Source organism: Heterodontus francisci, chromosome 31 (genome assembly GCF_036365525.1).
Source record: "Heterodontus francisci isolate sHetFra1 chromosome 31, sHetFra1.hap1, whole genome shotgun sequence".
Taxonomy (NCBI): domain Eukaryota; kingdom Metazoa; phylum Chordata; class Chondrichthyes; order Heterodontiformes; family Heterodontidae; genus Heterodontus; species Heterodontus francisci.
The window spans coordinates 61,375,964-61,398,532 of record NC_090401.1 but is presented as its reverse complement, the minus strand read 5'-3'; the positions used below and the strand labels follow the sequence as shown (position 1 = coordinate 61,398,532).

The window sequence follows — 22,569 nt, the reverse complement described above, 5'->3', positions numbered from 1 at the left end:
GAGAAAGCAGGGAATTATAGACCAGTCAGCCTGATGTCGGTAGTGGGGAAAATTCTAGAGTCCATTATCAAAGATTTTATAGCAGAGCACTTGGAGAACAGTGGTAGAATCGGACAGAGTCAGCATGGATTTACGAAAGGGAAATCATGCTTGACAAATCTACTGGAATTCTCCGGGGATGTAACTAGTAGAGTTGATGAGGGAGAGTCAGTGGATGTGGTTTATTTGGACTTCAGAAGGCTTTCGACAAAGGCCCACATAAGAGATTAGCATGTAAAATTAAAGCGCATGGGATTGGAGGTAGTGTATTGCGATGGATAGAAAATTGGTTGGCAGACAGAAACAAAGAGTAGGGATAAATGGGTCTTTTTCGAAATGGCAGGCAGTGACTAGTGGGGTACCGCAGGGATCGGTGATAGGACCCCAGCTATTCACCATATATATTAATGATTTAGATGAGGGAACTAAATGTAATATCTCCAAATTTGCAGATGACACAAAACTGGGTGGGAGGATGAGTTGTGAGGAGGATGCAGAGAGGCTTCAGGGTGATTTGGACAAGTCGAGTGAGTGGGCAAATGCATGGCAGATTCAGTATAATGTGGATAAATGTGAGGCTATCCACTTTGGTAGCAAAAACAGGAAGGCAGATCAATATCTGAATGGCTATAAACTGAGAAAGGGGAACATGCAACGAGACCTGGGTGTTCTCATACACCAGTCGCTGAAGGTAAGCATGCAGGTCCAACAGGCTGTAAGAAAGGCAAATGGTATCTTGGCCTTCATAGCAAGAGGATTCGAGTACAGGAGCAGGGATGTCTTGCTGCAATTATACAGGGCCTTGGTGAGGCCACACCCGGAATATTGTGTGCAGTTTTGGTCTCCTTATCTGAGGAAGGTTGTTCTTGCTATAGAGGGAGTGCAGCGAAGGTTTACCAGACTGATTCCTGGGATGGTGGGACTGATGTATGAGGAGAGATTGAGTCGGTTAGGATTATATTCACTGGAGTTCAGAAGAGTGAGGGGGGATCTCATAGAAACCTATAAAATTCTAACAGGACTTGACAGGGTAGATGCAGGAAGGATGTTACCGATGGCGGGGGAGTCCAGAACCAGGGGTCATAGTCTAAGGATACGGGGTAAACCTTTCAGGACTGAGAAGAGGAGAAATTTCTTCACCCAGAGAGTGGTGAGCCTGTGGAATTCCCTACCACAGAAAGCAGTTGAGGCCAAAACATTGTATATTTTCAAGAAGGAGTTAGAGATAGCTCTTGGGTCTAAAGGGATCAAAGGATATGGGACGAAAGCAGGAACAGGTTACTGAGTTGCATGATCAGCCATGATCATAATGAATGGCAGAGCAGGCTCGAAGGGCTGAATGGCCTATTCCTGCTCCTATTTTCTATGTTTCTATGTAAAAAGATGTTTTTAATGAGTTCTATTTTTCATTGACAGAAATTTAACCTTTTTGTGTTTTGGTTTATCTCTTGGTTTTCCTTTGCGCTTTGTCTTCTTGGCGACACAAGCAGTTTAACAGCTTCAATCTGCATTAATAGGAACTTGGCCCTTTTCTTTAATTGCACAGTTTTCAACTGAATTGACTGCATCCCGTTAGGTGTTGGCAAGACCTCTCGTGCCTGCCTGAAAACATATTGTATTGAATAAAGAATGTAAAGGAGGCTTGTAAGGTAAATTAAGAGATTTAAAGGGAAAAGACAATGAATTATGCTCTGAATTTGGAATATATTTAATTAATTGTCAGACCTGATAAATTGCTACTTTTAGTTTAATGTGGCCTCAGTGTTTATGGACAATTAATGAAATTAAGAGGCATTTTTTATATATATAAAGCTGGGCATTGATCACAAGTCGTGGGAGTCAGTTGCCAGCATTCGCCAGAGCTGGTGGGCAGCCATAAAGACAGGGCTAAATTGTGGCGCGTCGAAGAGACTTAGTAGTTGGCAGGAAAAAAGACAGAGGCGCAAGGGGAGAGCCAACTGTGCAACAGCCCCGACAAACAAATTTCTCTGCAGCACCTGTGGAAGAGCCTGTCACTCCAGAATTGGCCTTTATAGCCACTCCAGGCGCTGCTTCACACACCACTGACCACCTCCAGGCGCATATCCATTGTCTCTCGAGATAAGGAGGCCCAAAAGAAAAAAAAAGAGTACTTAATAGTCGATATATAATTTTGAATATATTTTTATTTCTTAATTCATGTGACACTGCTAAATACGAAGTGGTCTTACATCAGTTAATATTTTTGTTTGTAAAATCTGACCTACCGGATTAAAATATTAAATTGAGGAGAGACATTTCAAAGATTACTGGACTAGTAATCCAGAGGCCCAGACTCATGATCCAGCCTGGACGTCAAGGCGGGAAACACTCCGCACTAGTCTGCAGTGAGCGATTCCATCAAAGGTAGAGCACAACCTCTTTAACATAGGAATGTACATTTTGCAATAATGAATCACTCAGGAACTTCCTGGTCTCTGCATCTCAGCTGCTCACTGGATAAACTTGCAGCAAGTATTTCAACCTGTAAAGCAGGAGTCTAGGTAATGTATAATGATATTGTGATAATGTGTAATGCTGTGTTTATTTTAAGCAATACAGATACTGGTACAGTGTGGCACAACCTGTCTGGGCACAACTCCATGGGTTTCTGTTTAACCTGTGACCAAACAATCACTGACTTCCATGTTAACAATCTTCAGCTCACCACCTCTGGTATGTGGCTCCAATCTTAATGTAATTTTTAAACAACCTTTCAAGTCCAGTTACAGTATTTGTTGCTTGTCTGCACAAGCTGAAAAAGTGAAAAACGGAAGCTAGGTTAACTGAACATTCCGGTGGTCGGGTCAGGCGCGGGAAAAAATGAAAGGACTCAGGCCGGGTCGGTTTCATTTAGCAGACCCGAACCGGCCTTTAATAGGGAGGGGCAAGGCCAGGGAGGTGTTTGAAAACAAGGATGAAAATTTTAAAATTGAGGTCTTGCTTAACCAGGAGCCAGCGTAAGTCAACGAGCACAGGGGTGACGGGTGAGTTAGGATACAGGCAGCAGAGTTTTGGATGAGCTCAGGTTTATGTAGGGTGGAACATGACAGGCTAGCCAGGAGTGCATTGTAATAGTCAAGTGTACAGTCCTTTAGAGTATTTTAAAGGACAGTCGAGGAGGATGGAACAAGATGATACTCAAAGGAGGAGAAGGCGCCAGAGGTGTAAGAGGGCAAATCTAGGTGTGATTTGCTGATCAGAGTCACACTGCCACTACTGTGGTCTTGAAGGGGCAAGTGGTGGAAAGGGGTAGCCAGACTGGGAGGCTTCATTAAGGGGGAAGGTGTTATCACCTGTCAACTAAGTTTTGGTCAAGGCCATGATGTTGATGCAATCATCCACACTAATCTCATGGATCATAACAGCCTTATTCAGCACATAAATATCACAAGTTTACACTGACATTACTACCTAGAACTGTACTCCAGGGAGAATGCTGTCACTGAGACTGCCCTCAATGCAGCCCAGCCTCTACCAGTCATGGATGAGCTGGACATACAGCCAACCAAATCGGAACTCAGTGATGCCATTGATTCCCTAGCCAGCGGAAAAGCCCCTGGGAAGGACAGCATTACCCCTGAAATAATCAAGAGTGCCAAGCCTGCTATACTCTCAGCACTACATGAACTGCTATGCCTGTGCTGGGACGAGGGAGCAGTACCCCAGGACATGCGCGATGCCAACATCATCACCCTCTATAAAAACAAAGGTGACCGCGGTGACTGCAACAACTACCGTGGAATCTCCCTGCTCAGCATAGTGGGGAAAGTCTTTGCTCGAGTCGCTCTGAACAGGCTCCAGAAGCTGGCCGAGCGCATCTACCCTGAGGCACAGTGTGGCTTTCGTGCAGAGAGATCGACTATTGACATGCTGTTCTCCCTTCGTCAGATACAGGAGAAATGCCGTGAACAACAGATGCCCCTCTACATTGCTTTCATTGATCTCACCAAAGCCTTTGACCTCGTCAGCAGACGTGGTCTCTTCAGACTACTAGAAAAGATCGGATGTCCACCAAAGCTACTAAGTATCATCACCTCATTCCATGACAATATGAAAGGCACAATTCAACATGGTGGCTCCTCATCAGAGCCCTTTCCTATCCTGAGTGGTGTGAAACAGGGCTGTGTTCTCGCACCCACACTTTTTGGGATTTTCTTCTCCCTGCTGCTTTCACATGCGTTCAAATCCTCTGAAGAAGGAATTTTCCTCCACACAAGATCAGGGGGCAGGTTGTTCAACCTTGCCCGTCTAAGAGCGAAGTCCAAAGTACGGAAAGTCCTCATCAGAGAACTCCTCTTTGCTGACGATGCTGCTTTAACATCTCACACTGAAGAATGCCTGCAGAGTCTCATCGACAGGTTTGCGTCTGCCTGCAATGAATTTGGCCTAACCATCAGCCTCAAGAAAACGAACATCATGGGGCAGGATGTCAGAAATGCTCCATCCATCAATATTGGCGACCACGCTCTGGAAGTGGTTCAAGAGTTCACCTACCTAGGCTCAACTATCACCAGTAACCTGTCTCTAGATGCAGAAATCAACAAGCGCATGGGTAAGGCTTCCACTGCTATGTTCAGACTGGCCAAGAGAGTGTGGGAAAATGGGGCACTGACACGGAACACAAAAGTCCGAGTGTATCAGGCCTGTGTCCTCAGTACCTTGCTCTACGGCAGCGAGGCCTGGACAACGTATGCCAGCCAAGAGCGACGTCTCAATTCATTCCATCTTCGCTGCCTTCGGAGAATACTTGGCATCAGGTGGCAGGACTATATCTCCAACACAGAAGTCCTTCAAGCGGCCAACATCCCCAGCTTATACACACTACTGAGTCAGCGGCGCTTGAGATGGCTTGGCCATGTGAGCCGCATGGAAGATGGCAGGATCCCCAAAGACACATTGTACAGCGAGCTCGCCACTGGTATCAGACCCACCGGCCGTCCATGTCTCCGTTATAAAGACGTCTGCAAACGCGACATGAAATCGTGTGACATTGATCACAAGTCGTGGGAGTCAGTTGCCAGCATTCGCCAGAGCTGGCGGGCAGCCATAAAGACAGGGCTAAATTGTGGCGAGTCGAAGAGACTTAGTAGTTGGCAGGAAAAAAGACAGAGGCGCAAGGGGAGAGCCAACTGTGCAACAGCCCCAACAAACAAATTTCTCTGCAGCACCTGTGGAAGAGCCTGTCACTCCAGAATTGGGCTTTATAGCCACTCCAGGCGCTGCTTCACAAACCACTGACCACCTCCAGGCGCGTATCCATTGTCTCTCGAGATAAGGAGGCCCAAAAGAAAAAGAACACTGACATTAGTAGCTATAAAGAGCTACAAGATCAGAAATCTCAGGAGAGGTTTCTTCTGGTAGTTATCATTAAACAGTGAGGCTGCTAGCTCCCAAATCTGAAAATTCCTTTTCTGAAAGCCACACATTTCTGACAAAAGGTAATCGACCTGAAAGGTTAACTCTTGTTTCCTCGCCACAGATGCTGCCAGACCTGCTGAGTATTTTCAACATTTCTGTTTTTAATCAACCAGTTCACTGAACCTTCCCTGCACTTCCTCAAGTAAGTATATCTTTAGGTAAAGCAGCTGAAGGCATGGCCACCAATTTCATTACAAGCAGCTAAATATTGAGATTTTTTTTTACCGATGTGCTAATAATTCACAATTTCCCCTTATTTTTCATTCAAATTTTCTCCAATCTAATCCCCTACATATCAATTCCACAGCAGAGAGTAAAAAGGCAAACTGCTCACAGGGCCAGTCAGCCCTGCTTTTGTCAATGACCAGCAGGTAGCAGTTGAGACCAGTTCTGGGTTACTTGCCTCTGGCTTTCCATCAGTGCCTGGGGAACTGTCATAAAAACAAGAAATACTGGAACCACTCAGCAGGTCTGGCAGCATCTGTGGAAAGAGAAGCAGAGTTAACGTTTCGGGTCAGTGACCCTTCTTCGGAACTAGCAAATATTGGAAATGTCAAAGGTTATAAGCAAGTGAGGCGGGAGTGGGGCAAGAGATAACAAAGGAGAAGATGTAGATAGGACAAGGCCACATAGCTGACCAAAAGGTCATGGAGCAAAGGCAAACAATATGTTAATGGTGTGTTGAAAGACAAAGCATTAGTACAGATAGGGTGTTAACGAACTGAAGGTTGAACAGCAGCAAGTCCAAACATGAAAAAAAACAGTGGGTAAGCAAACTGAACAAACTAAGATGAAATGAAATAAACATGAAAAAAAAGGATGTAAAAAATGTAAAAAAGAAAAAATAACTAAAAATAAAAGTAAAATGGGGGGCCCGTCATGCTCTGAAATTATTGAACTCAATGTTCAGTCCGGCAGGCTGTAGTGTGCCTAATCGATAAATGAGATGCTGTTCCTCGAGCTTGCGTTGATGTTTAGTGGAACACTGCAGCAATCCCAGGACAGAGGACTGTTTGCATCTGTGGATAGAAAAAGAGCGTTAATGTTTCAGGTCTGTGACCTTTTAAAACTCCTGTTCTGATGAAAGGTCACAGACCTGAAACATTATTTTTGTTTTTTTTCTTCCCAGATACTGCCTGACCTGCTGAGTGTTTGTAGCATTTTATGTTTTTTGTTTCAGATTTCCAGAATCCACAGTATTTTGCTTTTTCATTAACTGTTTGCTCATGGATTACAAATTATTCAAGGAACAAAACCAAGCTAAGCAGTACATACTCAGCAGCTCAGACAATATCTGTGGAGAAGCAGAAGTCAGTCAGTCGCAAATCTTCATTCTCCTTTATATTATTAGTGGTGCTGGATTTTCACACTGGTCATCCAGCAGTTTAAAATATCACAGTGATAGAGCAAGCTTTCAGTTTAAATATTCAAACAGGGTATCCTACTATGGATCAATGCACTACCTGGTTTAGTATTGATCAGGATGATGCTGGGTCAATGCTGAGATAGCTAATCTCAGTCAGGCCAGTCGTGGGAAATTACATTTAGCTACAGCTGAAACACATCAGCCAGGTTAAAGGCTGGCTCGTGTCTGCAAATAAAAAACCTGACCCAAGCCCGACAGAACTACATCCGATCCGAGCCTGACCCGGCCCAAGTCTTTCTATTTTTTCCCACGCCCGACCATCAGTTAACTTACCTTCCATTTTTCACTTTGTTGCTGATCTGAACAAGCTTAAAATAACTGTAACAAAACCACCTTTCTAGTCCAAAAATTAAATTAACAGTGGAGCCACTTACCTGTGATAGAGTGCGTCCGACCCAGCCTGACCCGAGCCCGAATGCTGGACCCGGAAGTGCAACCCAACCCGACCCGAACACGACACATGTCGTCGAGTCCCATCGGGTTCCAGTTGGGTAGCCGGCCTTTAAGCCAGGTTTCCCGATTCCTGTCCCGTGACCCATACTGGAAAATGTATGCATGTGGATGTTAAATGCAGATCGTGACCCAGGTCTCCAAGTAACTCACTGTCTATGCTTAGACACCATGAAAGGATAAAACAAAAATAAAGCTGCAAATGCTTGAAGTTTGGCACAATCACACACAGCAGGTCCATCAGCATCTGTAAAGGATGCAGAACTGCCTCAGAACTGAAGACTGGTCTTAGTGATGAGCTAGGCAGCTATTGGCACCAGTAATCCTGCAGTACTATGCACAGTTTGGTCTCTTTACCTAAAGATATACATGCCTCAAAGGGAATGCGGGGAAGGTTCACTGAACTGGTTCCTGGGTTGTGGGGATTGTCCTATGAAATTGAGTAAGCTAGGCCTATATTCCCTAGAATTTAGAAGAATGAGAAGTGATGAGGACTAATTTCTTCAAAGCAATGTGGATCTTTGGAATTCTTCACCCCAGAAGAAAGAGGTCAATAGATTTTTGGGTTCTGCAGCAAGTAAGGGATTATGGAGATAGTGCAGGAAGGTGGAGTTGAGGTAGGCAATCAGCCATGATATTGAATGGCGGAGCAGGCTTGAAGGGCAAAAATGGTCTCCTCCAGCTCCAATTCTTATGTTCTTACATCACACGAGCTACACCTTCAGGAGAAAATTGGAAGGAAAATGCTAATTAAATGTCCGTTTAGATTGTGGGCAGAAGGGAAGACTGAAGGAGGTGAAGAGATCTACAGTTTTGACACATGGGGAAAACATTAGTTACAGTCGGAAAACAATTAAATGAATCTTGATTTCAACCACAAAGGCAATACAGTGAGGAGGAAGAGTTTACACGATAGTGAATTTGCAGTTAATAAGGAACAAAAGGGATAAGATGAAAGAAGCACTGACTTTAACAGTATTGTTGAAATAGAGATAGGACAGACTGCAGTAGAGAGGTTGAACACGAGGCAAGAGAGGGATTACCTATCAGACAACAAGCTTTTAGCTTTTCTCTGTCTTGAATGTGAGGAGGGTGTCTGTAAAATGGGCCTAGACTCTGGAGTTTAGAAGAATGAGGAAATCAAAAGGAAATGTGTTCACAATTTTATTGCACATCTTTTCATTTATTCACAGGATGTAGGCATCACTGGCAAGGTCAGAATTTATTGCCCATCCTTAATTGCCCCGAGAGCTGCCTTCTTCCACCGTTGCAGTCCGTGTGGTGCAGATGGAGTGACTGTTTAAGGTGCTGGATGGGGTGCCGATCCAGCAGGCTGCATTGTCCAGGATGAGGCCGAGCTTCTTGAATGTTTTTGGAGCTGTACTCATCCAGGCAAGCAGAGAGTATTCCAACACACTGCTGGCTTGTGCCTTGTAGATGGTAGACAGGCTTTGGGGAGTCAGGAGGTGAGTTACTTACCGCAGTATTCCCAGCCTCTGACCTACTCTTGTACCCCTAGTATTTATATGACTGGTCCAGTTAAGTTTCTGGTCAATGGTAACCCCAGGATGTTGATGGGGGATTCTGCAACAGCAATGGCAATCAATGTCAAAGGGAGATGGTTAGATTCATAAGTGGCACCAATGTAACTTACCAACAATCATCCCAAGCCTGAATGTTGTCCAGCTCTTGCTGCATGTGGGCACGGACTGCTTCAGTATCTGAGGAGATACAAATAGGACTGAACACTGTGCAATCATCAGTAAACAAACCCACTTCTGACCTTATGATGGAAGGAAGGTCATTGATGAAGCAGCTGAAGATGGTTGGGCCTTGGACACTGCCCTAAATAACTCCTACAGCAATGTCCTGGAACATGGCCTCCAACAACCATAACCATCTTTATTTGTGCTAAGTATAAAGCGCTAGTGATTGCACTGTGAGGGTGCAGAGGAGATTCACCAGGATGTTGCCTGGGCTGTAGCATTTCAGATATGAAAAGAGACTGAAAAGGCTAGGATTGTTTTCCGTAGAGCAGAGAAGGCTGAGGGGGGACATGATTGAGGTAGACAAAATTATGAGGGGCATTGATAGGTTAGATAGGAAGAAAATTTTTCCCTTAGCAGAGGGGTCAATAACCAGGGGGCAAAGATTTAAGGTAAGGGGCAGGAGGTTTAGAGGGGATTTGCAGAAAAATCTTTTCACCCAGAGGGTGGTTGAAATCTGGAACACACTGCCTGAAGAGGTGGTGGAGGCAGGAACCCTCACAACATTTAAGAAGTATTTAGATGAGCACTTGAAAAGCCATAGCATACAAGGCTACGGGCCAAGTGCTGGAAGATGGGATTAGAATAGTTAGGTGCTTGATGGCCAGCACGGACACGATGGGCCGAAGGGCCTGTTTCTGTGCTGTATAACTCTATGACTCTACGACTCCAGAAAGTGGAGAGTTTTCCCCCCGATTCCCATTGACTTCAGTTTTGCTCGGGCTCCTTGTTGCCACACTCAGTCAAATGCTGTCTTGATGTCAAGGGCAGTCATTCTCCCCTCAAATCTGGAGTTCAGCTCTTTAGTCCATGTTTGGAGCAAGGTTGTAACAAGGACTGGAGCGGAGTGGTCCTGGCGGAACCCAAACTGAGCATCGATGAGCAGGTTATTGCTGAGTAGATGCCACTCGACAACACTGTCAACGATCCCTTCCATCACTTGCTGATGATTGAGTAGGTTTTTAGGGCGGTAATTGGCCAGATTGGATTTGTCCTGTTTTTTGTGCCCAGTTATTGTCCAGTAGATGCCAGTGTTGTAGCTGTACTGGAACAGCTTGGCTAGAGGTGTGGCTAGTTCTGCAGCATAAGTCTTTGCTGTATCCAGTGCACTCAGCCATTTCTTAATATCACGCGGAGTGAATCGAATTGGTTGAAGATTGGCATCTGAGATGATGGGGGTCCTCAGGAAGAGGTCAACATGGATCATCCAGTCAGCACTTCTGGCTGGAGATGGTTGCAAACAATTCAGCCTCGTTTTTTGCACTGATGTGCTGGGCTTCGCCATCAATGAAGATGGGAATGTTCATGGAGCCTCCTCCTCCCGTTTAATTGTCCACCACTATTCACTATAGAATGTAGCAGGACTGCAGTGGTTTGATCTAATTCGTTGGTTGTGCAATCGATTAGCTCTCTCTACCTTGTTGCTTCCACTGTTTAGCATGCATGTAATCCTGTGTCATAACATCACCAAAAGTTTTATCAAAGTGTTATGTTTTAAGGAGGGTCTTAAAGGAGGAGTGAGATGGAAAGAAGGATTGGATTAGGGAGAGAATTCCATAGCACGGAGCCTGAGAGATTGAAGGTACAGCTGTCAATGGTGGAGTGTTGGGAGGGTGGGGAATTGCCCAAGAGATTAGAATTGGAGGAGCAGAGAATTTGGGGGTGAGGGTATAGAGTCAAAGGAGGCTGTAGAGATTGGGTGGGGAAAAGACATGAAAGGAATTAAATATAAGAAGGCAATGGGGGACAGGGAGCCAATGTTGATCAGTGAGGACAGGGATGATGAGATGGGAAGTGAGATTTGAATAATCTGAAGTAGACAGGTGAATGATGGGTAGCCATCAAAGGATTTCTAAGCCACTATATAAATGCAATATTTTACCCCTTTCTTAAACTACTTACTCTGTACTGAAATAGCAAGGGTAAATAAGTTGTGGCTGTTACCAAGGTGCAGTGGATGGATGTCAGGACACTAGAGGTATCAACAATGCTTTGATTTGATTACCCAGAAATATTCCAGGAATTTTTGTAACTTCAGTAAAAGGTGCTTTTGATGTTCGACTAGTAATATTTCCCATTACTCTTTGAGCAAGAATGATAACATTCAGTTGTACATAATCAAAGAGTTGCTACAGCACAGAAGGAGGCCATTAGGCCCATCCTGTCTGTGCTGGTTCTCCTAAAGAGCCATGTTATAACAGTTTTAAACCTTAATAACCTTTTAGAACACTTTACAACCATTTAGAATCCTTTAGAACTCTGAGTCATAGTCATTTACAGCACAGAAGGAGGCCGTTCGGCCCATCGAGTCCATGCCGGCTCTACACAGAGCAATCCAGTCAGTCCCACACCCCTGCTCATTCCCTGTAGCCCTGCAAGTCTACCTCCCTTAAGTGGCCATCCAACTTCCTCTTGAAGTCATTGATCATCTCCGCTTCCACCACCCTTGATTACCATGCACTACGTAAAAAAGTGCTTCCTCATATTCCCCCTGCATCTCTTGTCTAAAACTTTCAATCTGTGTCCCCGAGTCCTTGTACCATCTGTTAATGGGAACAGTTTTTCCTTCTCTAACTTATCTAAGCCTGTTATAATCTTGTATACTTCTATTAAGTCTTCCCTCAATCTTTGTTCTAAGGAGAACCACCCCAGCTTTTCCAACTTAACCTTGTAACTAAAATCCTCCATCCTTGGAACCATTCTGGTAAATCTCCTCTGCACCCTCTCAAGGACCCTCACATCCTTCCTGAAGTGTGATGACCAGAACTGGATGCAATACTCCAGTTGGGGCCTAACCAGAGCTTTATAAAGGTTCAGCATAACTTCCCTGCTTTTGTACTCAATGTCTCTATTTATGAAGCCCAAGATCCCATATGCTTTGCTAACCACTCTCTCATTATGTCCTGCCATCTTCAAAGATCAATGCACATGCACCCCCAGGTCCCTCTGTAGAGCTGCCCTCTTTAGAACCGTGTCAATAAGTATATATTGCCTCTCTCTATTCCGTCTGCCAAAATGTTTCACCTCACACTTTTCTATATTAAATTCCATCTGCCACCTGTCTGCCCACTCCGCTAGCCTATGTCCTGATGCAGGTGGCTCATATAATCCGCATTGTTTGCCACATCTCCAAGTTTGGTGTCATCAGCAAATTTTGAGATTTTACTCCTTATTCCAAGATCCAAATCATTTATATATAGCAAAAAAGCAATGGGCCCAGCACTGACCCATGGGGAACACCATTGTCTGCCACCGTCCAGTCCGAAAAGCAACCATTTACTACAATTTGCTGATTTCTGTCCTTTAGCCAATTTTTTATTCAATTAGACACTGACCCTCCTATTCCATGAGCCTAATCTCTGTTAATCAGCCTCATCATAAGGTACCTTATCAAACGCTTTCTTAAAATCCATATAAACAGTTACCGTATTCCCTTCATCAACTTTCTCTATTACTTCATCAAAAAATTCAATTAGATTAGTCAAGCATGATCTGCCTTTTACAAATCCATGCTGGCTATTCTTAATCAACTAGAACCTCTCTAAATGTCTGTTGACATTTTCCGTATTTATTGATTCTAAAAACCTTACCCACCCTGATGTTAAACTAACCGGCCTGTAGTTGCAAGGACTGTCCTTACACCCTTTCTTGAATAAGGGAGTCACATTTGCCAGTCTCCAATCCTCTGGCACCTCCCCCGTATCCAGGGAAGATTGAAGGTTATGACAAGCCCTTTCACTATCTCCATCCCCACTTCCTTTAGCAACCTGGGATGCAAACCGTCTGGACCAGGTGACTTATCAACCCTGAGCATAGCAAAGCTTTTTTAGTACTCCCCCCCCAACCCCTCTCAATTTTTATCCTTTTCATTGCCTCTACTCTCTCCGCTTCAACTGATATTTTGATCAATTTTTTCATTTAACATGACTTTTCCCTAATCAAATATCGGGTTTGCAGACTCAGTTCCTACTCCATTAGTCATAATTATACTTTCTGAGTCTAGTTTTCATTCTTTCACATGACAAACACATAGTTCGGATATCCATCCTGTAGAACAAGTCTGACCACCCACCCCACCCAAGACTTATTGTCCGTGTTCCTCTTTCAAACATCTGACTCCTTACATTTCCCCAGCTGTCACAGATGAATGTCTGGCTGCATCACAGGTCATCCGGAATGGATGGACACATGGCAAATGAAATTCAACACAGAACAGAATGGATACATTTTGCATAAAGAATAAGGAGCATGCAGCGGAGATGGTGGCATTGTGATAACGTCACTGGATTAGTAATCCAGAGGCTGAGGCTAATGCCCTGGGGACATGGGTTCAAATCCCACCAGGGCATGGAAGTTAAATTTAAATGAATAAAAATCTGAATTGAAAGCTAGTCTCAGTAATGATGCCAAGAAAATATCTTTGTCATCTGGCATCATTAATGGTGAGCTCCTTTCTTGAACCGCTGCAGTCCATGTAGGTACACCAACAGTGCTGTTAAGGAGTTCCAGGATTTTGACCCAGTGATGGTGAGGGAACTGTGATATAGTTCCAATTCAGGATGGTGTGTGACTTGGAGGGCAGCTTGCTGGTGGTGGTGTTCCCATGCATCTGCGGCCCTTCTTCTGGGTGGTAGAGGTTGCGGGCTTGCAAGGTGCCGTCGAAGGAGGGTTCGTGCCCTCTGAAATGGCCACTCAATTCAAGGGCAATTAGGATGGGCAAATGCTGGGCTTGTGACATTGTCAGCAACACCCATATTCCCATGAAAGAATAAAAAAAGGGAGGAATGCGAAAAATGGTGCAATTTTAAAGGGGGCGTTACGACATCAATCTTTGAAGGTGGCAGGATAGAACTATAACACAGTAAAGCACAAAAGGGAACGGTTAACTCCTGGGCTGGTGGGAGGAATGAGAATGAATTGCAGAAGGTACAGCAGAGATTTACTGACATAGTTCCAGGGATGAGGGATTAGTTACGTGGATTGACTGGAGAACTGGGGTTGTTCAACTTAGACCAGAGAAGGTTAAGAAGAGATTTGATAGAGGTGTTTAAAATCATGAATGGCTTAGATACAGTAAATAAGGAAAGATGGTTTGCAATGGCTAAAGGATCGGGAATTGGATAAATACTGAAGTAGAAAAAATTTCAAGGGAATTTGAAAAATGAGCGGGCAGGGGGGCCTCTTTCTGTCTGTCCCAAGCGGTGGTTCTGCTGCTGAAGGGATATTCCCCTCACCCTCTCCCCGAGGGAACATTCCCCTCACCCTCTCCCCGAGGGAACATTCACCTCACCCTCTCCCCGAGGGAACATTCCTCTCCCCGAGGGAACATTCCCCTCACCCTCTTCCCGAAGGAACATTCCCCTCACCCTCTCCCCGAGGGAACAGTCCCCTCACCCTCTCCCCGAGGGAACATTCCCCTCACCCTCTTCCCGAAGGAACATTCCCCTCACCCTCTCCCCGAGGGAACATTCCCCTCACCCTCTTCCCGAAGGAACATTCCCCTCACCCTCTCCCCGAGGGAACATTCCCCTCACCCTCTCCCCGAGGGAACATGCCCCTCACCCTCTCCAAGAGGGAACATTCACCTCACCCTCTCCCCGAGGGAACATTCCTCTCACCCTCTCCCCGAGGTAACATTCCCCTCACCCTCTCCCCGAGGGAACAGTCCCCTCACCCTCTCCCCGAGGTAACATTCCCCTCAGCCTCTCCCCGAGGGAACAGTCCCCCCACCCTCTCCCCAAGGGAACGTTCCCCTCACCCCCTCCCAGAGGGAACATTCCCCTCACCCTCTCCCCCGAGGAAACATTCCCCTCACCCTCTCCTCCGAGGAAACATTCCCCTCACCCTCTCCCCGAGGGCAGTCCCCTCACCCTCTCCCCCGAGGAAACATTCCCCTCACCCTCTCCCCCGAGGGAACAGTCCCCTCACCCCCTCCCCGAGGTAACATTCCCCTCACCCTCTCCCCGTGGGAACATTCCCCTCACCCTCTACCCGAGGGAACATTCCCCTCACCCTCTCCCCGAGGGAACATTCCTCTCACCCTCTCCCTGAGGGAACAGTCCCCTCACCCTCTCCCCGAGGGCAGTCCCCTCACCCTCTCCCCCGAGGAAACATTCCCCTCACCCCCTCCCCGAGGGAACAGTCCCCTCACCCTCTCCCCCGAGGAAACATTCCCCTCACCCTCTCCCCGAGGGCAGTCCCCTCACCCTCTCCCCCGAGGAAACATTCCCCTCACCCTCTCCCCGAGGGCAGTCCCCTCACCCTCTCCCTCGAGGAAACATTCCCCTCACCCTCTCCCCCGAGGGAACAGTCCCCTCACCCTCTCCCCGAGGTAACATTCCCCTCACCCCATGGGAACATTCCCCTCACCCTCTCCCCGAGGGAACATTCCTCTCACCCTCTCCCCGTGGGAACATTCCCCTCACCCTCTACCCGAGGGAACATTCCCCTCACCCTCTCCCCGAGGGAACATTCCTCTCACCCTCTCCCTGAGGGAACAGTCCCCTCACCATCTCCCCGAGGGCAGTCCCCTCACCCTCTCCCCCGAGGGAACTGTCCCCTCACCCTCTCCCCCGAGGAAACATTCCCCTCACCCTCTCCCCGAGGGCAGTCCCCTCACCCTCTCCCCCGAGGAAATATTCCCCTCACCCTCTCCCCGAGGGCAGTCCCCTCACCCTCTCCCCCGAGGAAACATTCCCCTCACCCTCTCCCCCGAGGGAACAGTCCCCTCACCCTCTCCCCGAGGTAACATTCCCCTCACCCTCTCCCCATGGGAACATTCCCCTCACCCTCTCCCCGAGGGAACATTCCTCTCACCCTCTCCCCGAGGGCAGTCCCCTCACCCTCACCCCCGAGGAAACATTCCCCTCACCCTCTCCCCCAAGCTAACAGTCCCCTCACCCTCTCCCCGAGGTAACATTCCCCTCACCCTCTCCCCATGGGAACATTCCCCTCACCCTCTCCCCGAGGGCAGTCCCCTCACCCTCTCCCCCGAGGAAACATTCCCCTCACCCTTTCCCCCGAGGGAACAGTCCCCTCACCCTCTCCCCGAGGTAACATTCCCCTCACCCTCTCCCCATGGGAACATTCCCCTCACCCTCTCCCTCGAGGAAACATTCCCCTCACCCTCTCCCCCGAGGGAACAGTCCCCTCACCCTCTCCCCGAGGTAACATTCCCCTCACCCTCTCCCCCATGGGAACATTCCCCTCACCCTCTCCCCATGGGAACATTCCCCTCACCCTCTCCCCGAGGTAACATTCCCCTCACCCTCTCCCCCGAGGTAACATTCCCCTCATCCTCTCCCCATGGGAACATTCCCCTCACCCTCTCCCCATGGGAACAGTCCCCTCACCCTCTCTCCGAGGAAACATTCCCCTCACCCTCTCCCCGAGGGAACAGTCCCCTCACCCTCTCCCCCGAGGAAACATTCCCCTCACCCTCTCCCCGAGGGCAGTCCCCTCACCCTCTCCCCCGAGGAAACATTCCCCTCACCCTCTCCCCGAGGGCAGTCCCCTCACCCTCTCCCCCGAGGAAACATTCCCCTCACCCTCTCCCCCGAGGGAACAGTCCCCTCACCCTCTCCCCGAGGTAACATTCCCCTCACCCTCTCCCCATGGGAACATTCCCCTCACCCTCTCCCCGAGGGAACATTCCTCTCACCCTCTCCCCCAAGCTAACAGTCCCCTCACCCTCTCCCCCGAGGAAACATTCCCCTCACCCTCTCCCCCGAGCTAACAGTCCCCTCACCCTCTCCCCGAGGTAACATTCCCCTCACCCTCTCCCCATGGGAACATTCCCCTCACCCTCTCCCCGAGGGCAGTCCCCTCACCCTCTCCCCGAGGGCAGTCCCCTCACCCTCTCCCCCGAGGAAACATTCCCCTCACCCTTTCCCCCGAGGGAACAGTCCCCTCACCCTCTCCCCGAGGTAACATTCCCCTCACCATCTCCCCATGGGAACATTCCCCTCACCCTCTCCCCCGAGGAAACATTCCCCTCACCCTCTCCCCCGAGGGAACAGTCCCCTCACCCTCTCCCCGAGGTAACATTCCCCTCACCCTCTCCCCCATGGGAACATTCCCCTCACCCTCTCCCCATGGGAACATTCCCCTCACCCTCTCCCCGAGGTAACATTCCCCTCACCCTCTCCCCCGAGGTAACATTCCCCTCACCCTCTCCCCATGGGAACATTCCCCTCACCCTCTCCCCATGGGAACAGTCCCCTCACCCTCTCCCCGAGGTAACATTCCCCTCACCCTCTCCCCATGGGAACGTTCCCCTCACCCTCTCCCCATGGGAACAGTCCCCTCACCCTCTCCCCCGAGGAAACATTCCCCTCACCCTCTCCCCCGAGGAAACATTCCCCTCACCCTCTCCCCATGGGAACAGTCCCCTCACCCTCTCCCCGAGGTAACATTCCCCTCACCCTCTCCCCATGGGAACATTCCCCTCACCCTCTCCCCATGGGAACAGTCCCCTCACCCCGAGGTAACATTCCCCTCACCCTCTCCCCATGGGAACATTCCCCTCACCCTCTCCCCCGAGGGAACAGTCCCCTCACCCTCTCCCCGAGGTAACATTCCCCTCACCCTCTCCCCATGGGAACATTCCCCTCACCCTCTCCCCGAGGGAACATTCCTCTCTCTCTCGCTCTAGACATGGAGCCTCAATGATAAACAATGACTCACTGGAACCGCCATTATCCGGTGATAACCGTCTATAACTGAGAATAAAACTCGCAGCTAGTGTCCAATCCCGGCTGATCTGTGAAGTTACGGGGGTCAGAGAGCAGGAGGTAAGGCCGGGCGGGGAGGAGGGACCGGGTTTCAGATGCCAACTCCTCCCGCTACCCGGGAGGGCGGTTGGTTTCGCACAGGCGCAGCAGCCCTGCCAGGGCGGAGCATGCACAGTGCCTGCAGGTTAGCAGGACATGGCAGGAGGCTCAATGGCAGAAAATAAATGTTCACAAAGCGGGCTGGAGCTGCATGGTGCATTCTATCTTCCTCGGCCATACTGCCTGTAACTCCCCTCCTGGTTCCCCAAAGCCTGTCCACCATCGACAAGGCACAAGTCAGGAGTGTGATGGAATACTCTCCATTTGCCTGAATAGGTGCAGCTCCAACAACACTCAAGAAGCTCGACACCATCCAGGACAAAGCAGCCCACTTGATTGGCACCCCATTCACCACCTTCAACATACACTCCCTTCACCACCTACACACTGTGGCAGCAGTGTGCACCATCTACAAGATGGACCAAGGCTCCTTAGACAGTACCTTCCAACCCGCGACCTCTACCACCTAGAAGGACAAGGGCAGCAGATGCATGGGAACACCACCACCTGCAAGTTCCCCTCCAAGCCACACACCATCCTGACTTGGAACTATATCGCCATTCCTTCACTGTCACTGGGTCAAAATCCCTTCCTGACAGCACTGTGGGTATAACTACACCACATGGACTGCAGCAGTTCAAGAAGGCAGCTCACCACCACCTTCTCAAGGGCAATTAGGGATGGGCAATAAATGCTGGCCTAACCAGTGACACCTGCATCCCATGAATGAATAAAAAAATAACTGGATCAAAATACTGCAGCGACTAGAAATCTGGCAGCATCTGTGGAGAGAGAAACAAGAGTTAATTATATTTCAGGTCGATAACCTTTCATCAGAGCCTCTCACTGTATCTCAAAGCTGCCCTAACCCACTGTTACAACTAATCAGAAATCTGGTCCAACCCACTTGTATTGCAAATAAAAACAGCCCTGCACTTTCTGCGTTCTAGAGGTTGCAGCTGTTTCCTGGGCCAGGTCTCACAACTTACAAATCTATGTGCAGGGATGTTTTGACTCCTTATGTTTCCCCAGTTGTCATTGGATGAATTGGTACTTTCCAAAGAAGCAGCCCCATCTGTTTTGTGTGTTTATTAATCATGTTGTTGTATAAACTGCAGTTACCTTTTTAATGTCATTTGTGAGGTGATGGTGGCTTGTGTTGGGGGAACAGAACACTTTCCATTTCAATCAGATCAGTATACAGCCCTTCAATGGGGCAAAGCACCCTTTACAATGAAGATGATCCTCCAGCCCAATCTCGGAAAAGGATCCTTCACTGCTGGACCTGTGATAGTTTTGCTGCAATCACCTTGGTCATCTTGTGGCCTCTTGGAGTAAGATTGCCAGTTTCCGGGTCACTTTGTATTATGTGTTCTTGCTCAGTAGGAACTGCAGTGAGACTGTCCAAACTGACCTCATGTAGCAGCATTGCAAAGGAGATTCTCATTCTCTCAGCTTGAGTAGGATTCATACCAGAATTGAAATGCCAGTGTTTAACCAACAGCACTGCCCAATCCCCCATAGCAGGAGTTTAAACAATTCCTGTGTTTCTCTCAATGTTAGACTGGTGTGCATTACCACGATGACCAGTTGCTACAGTAGCTTGACAACAGGCGCCAACATCAAAAACAACAACTCACAGCATCACTTGGTAGCTTCACGTGCAGCACTTGTGGCAGAACCTGCCTCTCAGGGATTGGCCTTCACAGCCATCAGCAAATGTGCACCAAGAGAAGACACCCCACCTAAATGGATTGTTTGCTGCATGTCCATCATCTTTCATAGATGGAAGGATGCCAACCATCAACTAACCTCAATGATTGTAGTACATACATGGTTATGTAGTTAAGATTTGTGTATTAATTCATTTTTGGGCTTTACAAAACTGTAAAGTTTCTCTGCTCCCTCAGTAGCTCTTTGGCACCAGGAGATACCAGATTTGATCCTTCGTCTGTGCTGAACAAATTGCTTTTAATGAGGGCAACACTGGATTTGGGTTAGAGGAAACAATTGAATGCTGGTGTTTGCTGGCTAAGGAGGGTTTCAAAAAGTACAAATAATTTGGGTCCTACATTGATTGCTGTCCAGTGATCCCAGATGAACTGGATTGCTCAGTATTTCACCTTGTGTGCTGATAGTGGTTACTATTTGGGCAATATTCAGCTGAGAGCTAGCATAAGACATGGGAGCAGGAGTAGGCCATTCGAACCTGCTCCACTATTTAATAATATCATGGCTGATCGTTGGCTTCAACTCCCCTTTCCCGCCCGATCCCCATTACCATTAAACTTTTAGGCCCATTCTGTCCACTCTGCTTATCTTTGCCCAAAACACTACACTGCTTTGTGGCCTTGACTTTTCTCTTTAAATTTACAAATTTCCCTCACTTGTACCCTTTCCCCATTCCCACCTCAAACTCTGCCACCTTTTAGTTTATAGCCCTGTCTACAGCACTAGTTTTACGATTCATAGGAACTTAGGAACATAGGAAGATAGGAACAGGAGTAGGCCATTCAGCCCCTCGAGCCTGTCCCACCATTCAATGAGATCATGGCTGATCCGCGGCCTGACTCCATCTACCTGCCTTTGGCCCATATCCCTTAATATCTTTGCTTAACAAAAATCTATCTCAGATTTAAAATTAACAACTGTTCTAGCTTCAACTGCTGTTTGTGGGAGAGAGTTCCAAACCTCTACCACCCTTTGCGTGAAGAAGTGCTTCCTAACATCTCTCCTGAACGATCTGGTCCTAATTTTTAGACTTTCCCCCCTAGTTTTAGAATCTCCAACCAGTGGAAATAGTTTATCTTTATCTAGCCTGTCTTTTCCTGTTAATATCTTGGCAAATAATTGGCCGTTTCTCACCGTCGCTGCCCCATGTAAATTGGCAGCGGAGGCAGGAGCGGGTCGGGAAGGGCCCCCCGAGTCTCCCACTCCATTTTACGCACCTCGCCCCCCCCAACATCCCGCCACCAGCCCGCTCTTTTGTATGATATAAAATTCCGGCCATAGACTAAGTCATTAACTTAGCTTAAAGTTTTAAGTCTAATTACTTGGTCTAGTTTAAGTTATAGATAGATTAAATTAAATATTTATCTGTAACATGAACCACCAAAATATTGGAGGGAAAAAGCAGCACCTCCTTTGCCCTCTGCACTTCCGACCCTCAGTGGCACCAAATTCCCAACTTTTGTACTTTGTGCTGGTGGAACAATAAACCAGGAAATATCAATCTTTTGAGGGAAGGGGAGAAAATGCAATGGACAGGATAATGACTTCCAGGTTTTCATTTCAGTATTTTACGTGGAATGTGTTCATGATTAAATCTTCTCATATTAACCATCCGTTAAAATAAAATACTTGGAGATTTTTAAGATAAATCTCTTCTTGGAACAACGCTGCTATAATCTATTGTTTTATTCCCAGCTGAGTTTAAGGTTGACACTCCGGAGGCACCAGTGACTGCTATCCATGGCCAATATACCGTGCTGAGATGTAGCTTTACAGTTCAGGATGAATCATCACTAGAACGACTGGTCATCAGTTGGCAACATGTCGAGACGGAGGAAGTTGTTTACAGTTATTATTATGGAAAAGAGCAACTGAGTCGACAAAGCCCTCAGTATTCAGGGAGGACAAGCTTATTCCCGGAGCAGTTAAAACAAGAAAATGCTTCGCTGAAGCTGGACCAAGTGAGACCAGAGAACACTGCACAATACCAGTGTTTTGTCAGGACTACAAAAGGAAATAACAAGGGCTTCATGTTTAGTATTTGCAGGTACTTGCTTATTTCTGTTTTTGATTTTTGTTACTTGTTCTTTGTCTGCTTCACATAAAAATCATGCTGCTGTTACGACCGAGGTGGGAGGAGTGCACTGTTAATTCAGTTCCACTTCTCCACAGGTCACAGCAGATCAATAAATTTTCCCACTTACTGAAACAGCCAATTAGATACTCTATTTGTCCCCAGACTAAAGCACACCAACCAGGTTTCTTTAATCAACAGCAAAATTAACTATTTATTATAAAACCAGTCTTAACCAATAATGAAGTAAATCTATGTATGAATTCAGCTATTAAAGCTCTTTATTTCCCCAGCACTCATGCACACACATCCAAAAACAACAATTAACCGGGAAGAAAAGAATTTTGATTTACAGCTGTTTCACTGGAATGAAAGGAATAATAAAATAACTTAGTCTGTCACGATCAGGAAGGAAGTTTTTCAGTTTGGCAAGATGTCCCAAAGTCGAATAGTTGGATGCCACTCGAAGTCTTTCAGGCGAGGTTGACGAACAGTCTGTGATGGGTAGGTGTTCAAGGAAATTCAACTGCAGCAGGTTTCACATAGGTCTCCCATCAGGGGTGCAGCAACAAGTGTCAGTTTTCTGTTACACACTCGATGCAAAAGTCCTTCTTGTAAAGAGACAAGATTTCTGCAAGCATTCAGGGTTTCTTAAAAATGCAGGAGGCAACAGTACAGCTTGATGCAGGGATTCTTCAGAGACAGGAGGCAATAGGAATCTGTCACAGTTGAAATACAGGGTTTCTTCTCAAGAGATGCAAGATTCATTTACAGAGAGGTCATACTTTTTCTGAGTTGTCTTCTGATTTCCAG

The 22,569-nt window shown here is 47.3% G+C and overlaps 1 protein-coding gene across 5 annotated transcripts in view; it reads left to right on the top strand.

Moving 5' to 3' along the window:
• Nucleotides 1–22,569, top strand: part of LOC137347321 (CD276 antigen-like) — a 55,351-nt gene that overhangs the window by 26,501 nt on the left and 6,281 nt on the right. For 3 of the 5 annotated variants that reach the window (XM_068011753.1, XM_068011754.1, XM_068011752.1), the window contains one exon: nt 21,378–21,729. The exons of 1 other annotated variant lie outside the window; for it this stretch is intronic. In XM_068011753.1, the coding sequence (XP_067867854.1) occupies nt 21,378–21,729 (352 nt within the window). Of the gene's footprint in view, nt 1–2,611; nt 2,734–21,377; nt 21,730–22,569 lie in introns of all 5 variants that reach the window. One more of the 5 variants, XM_068011751.1, reaches the window with a different exon arrangement.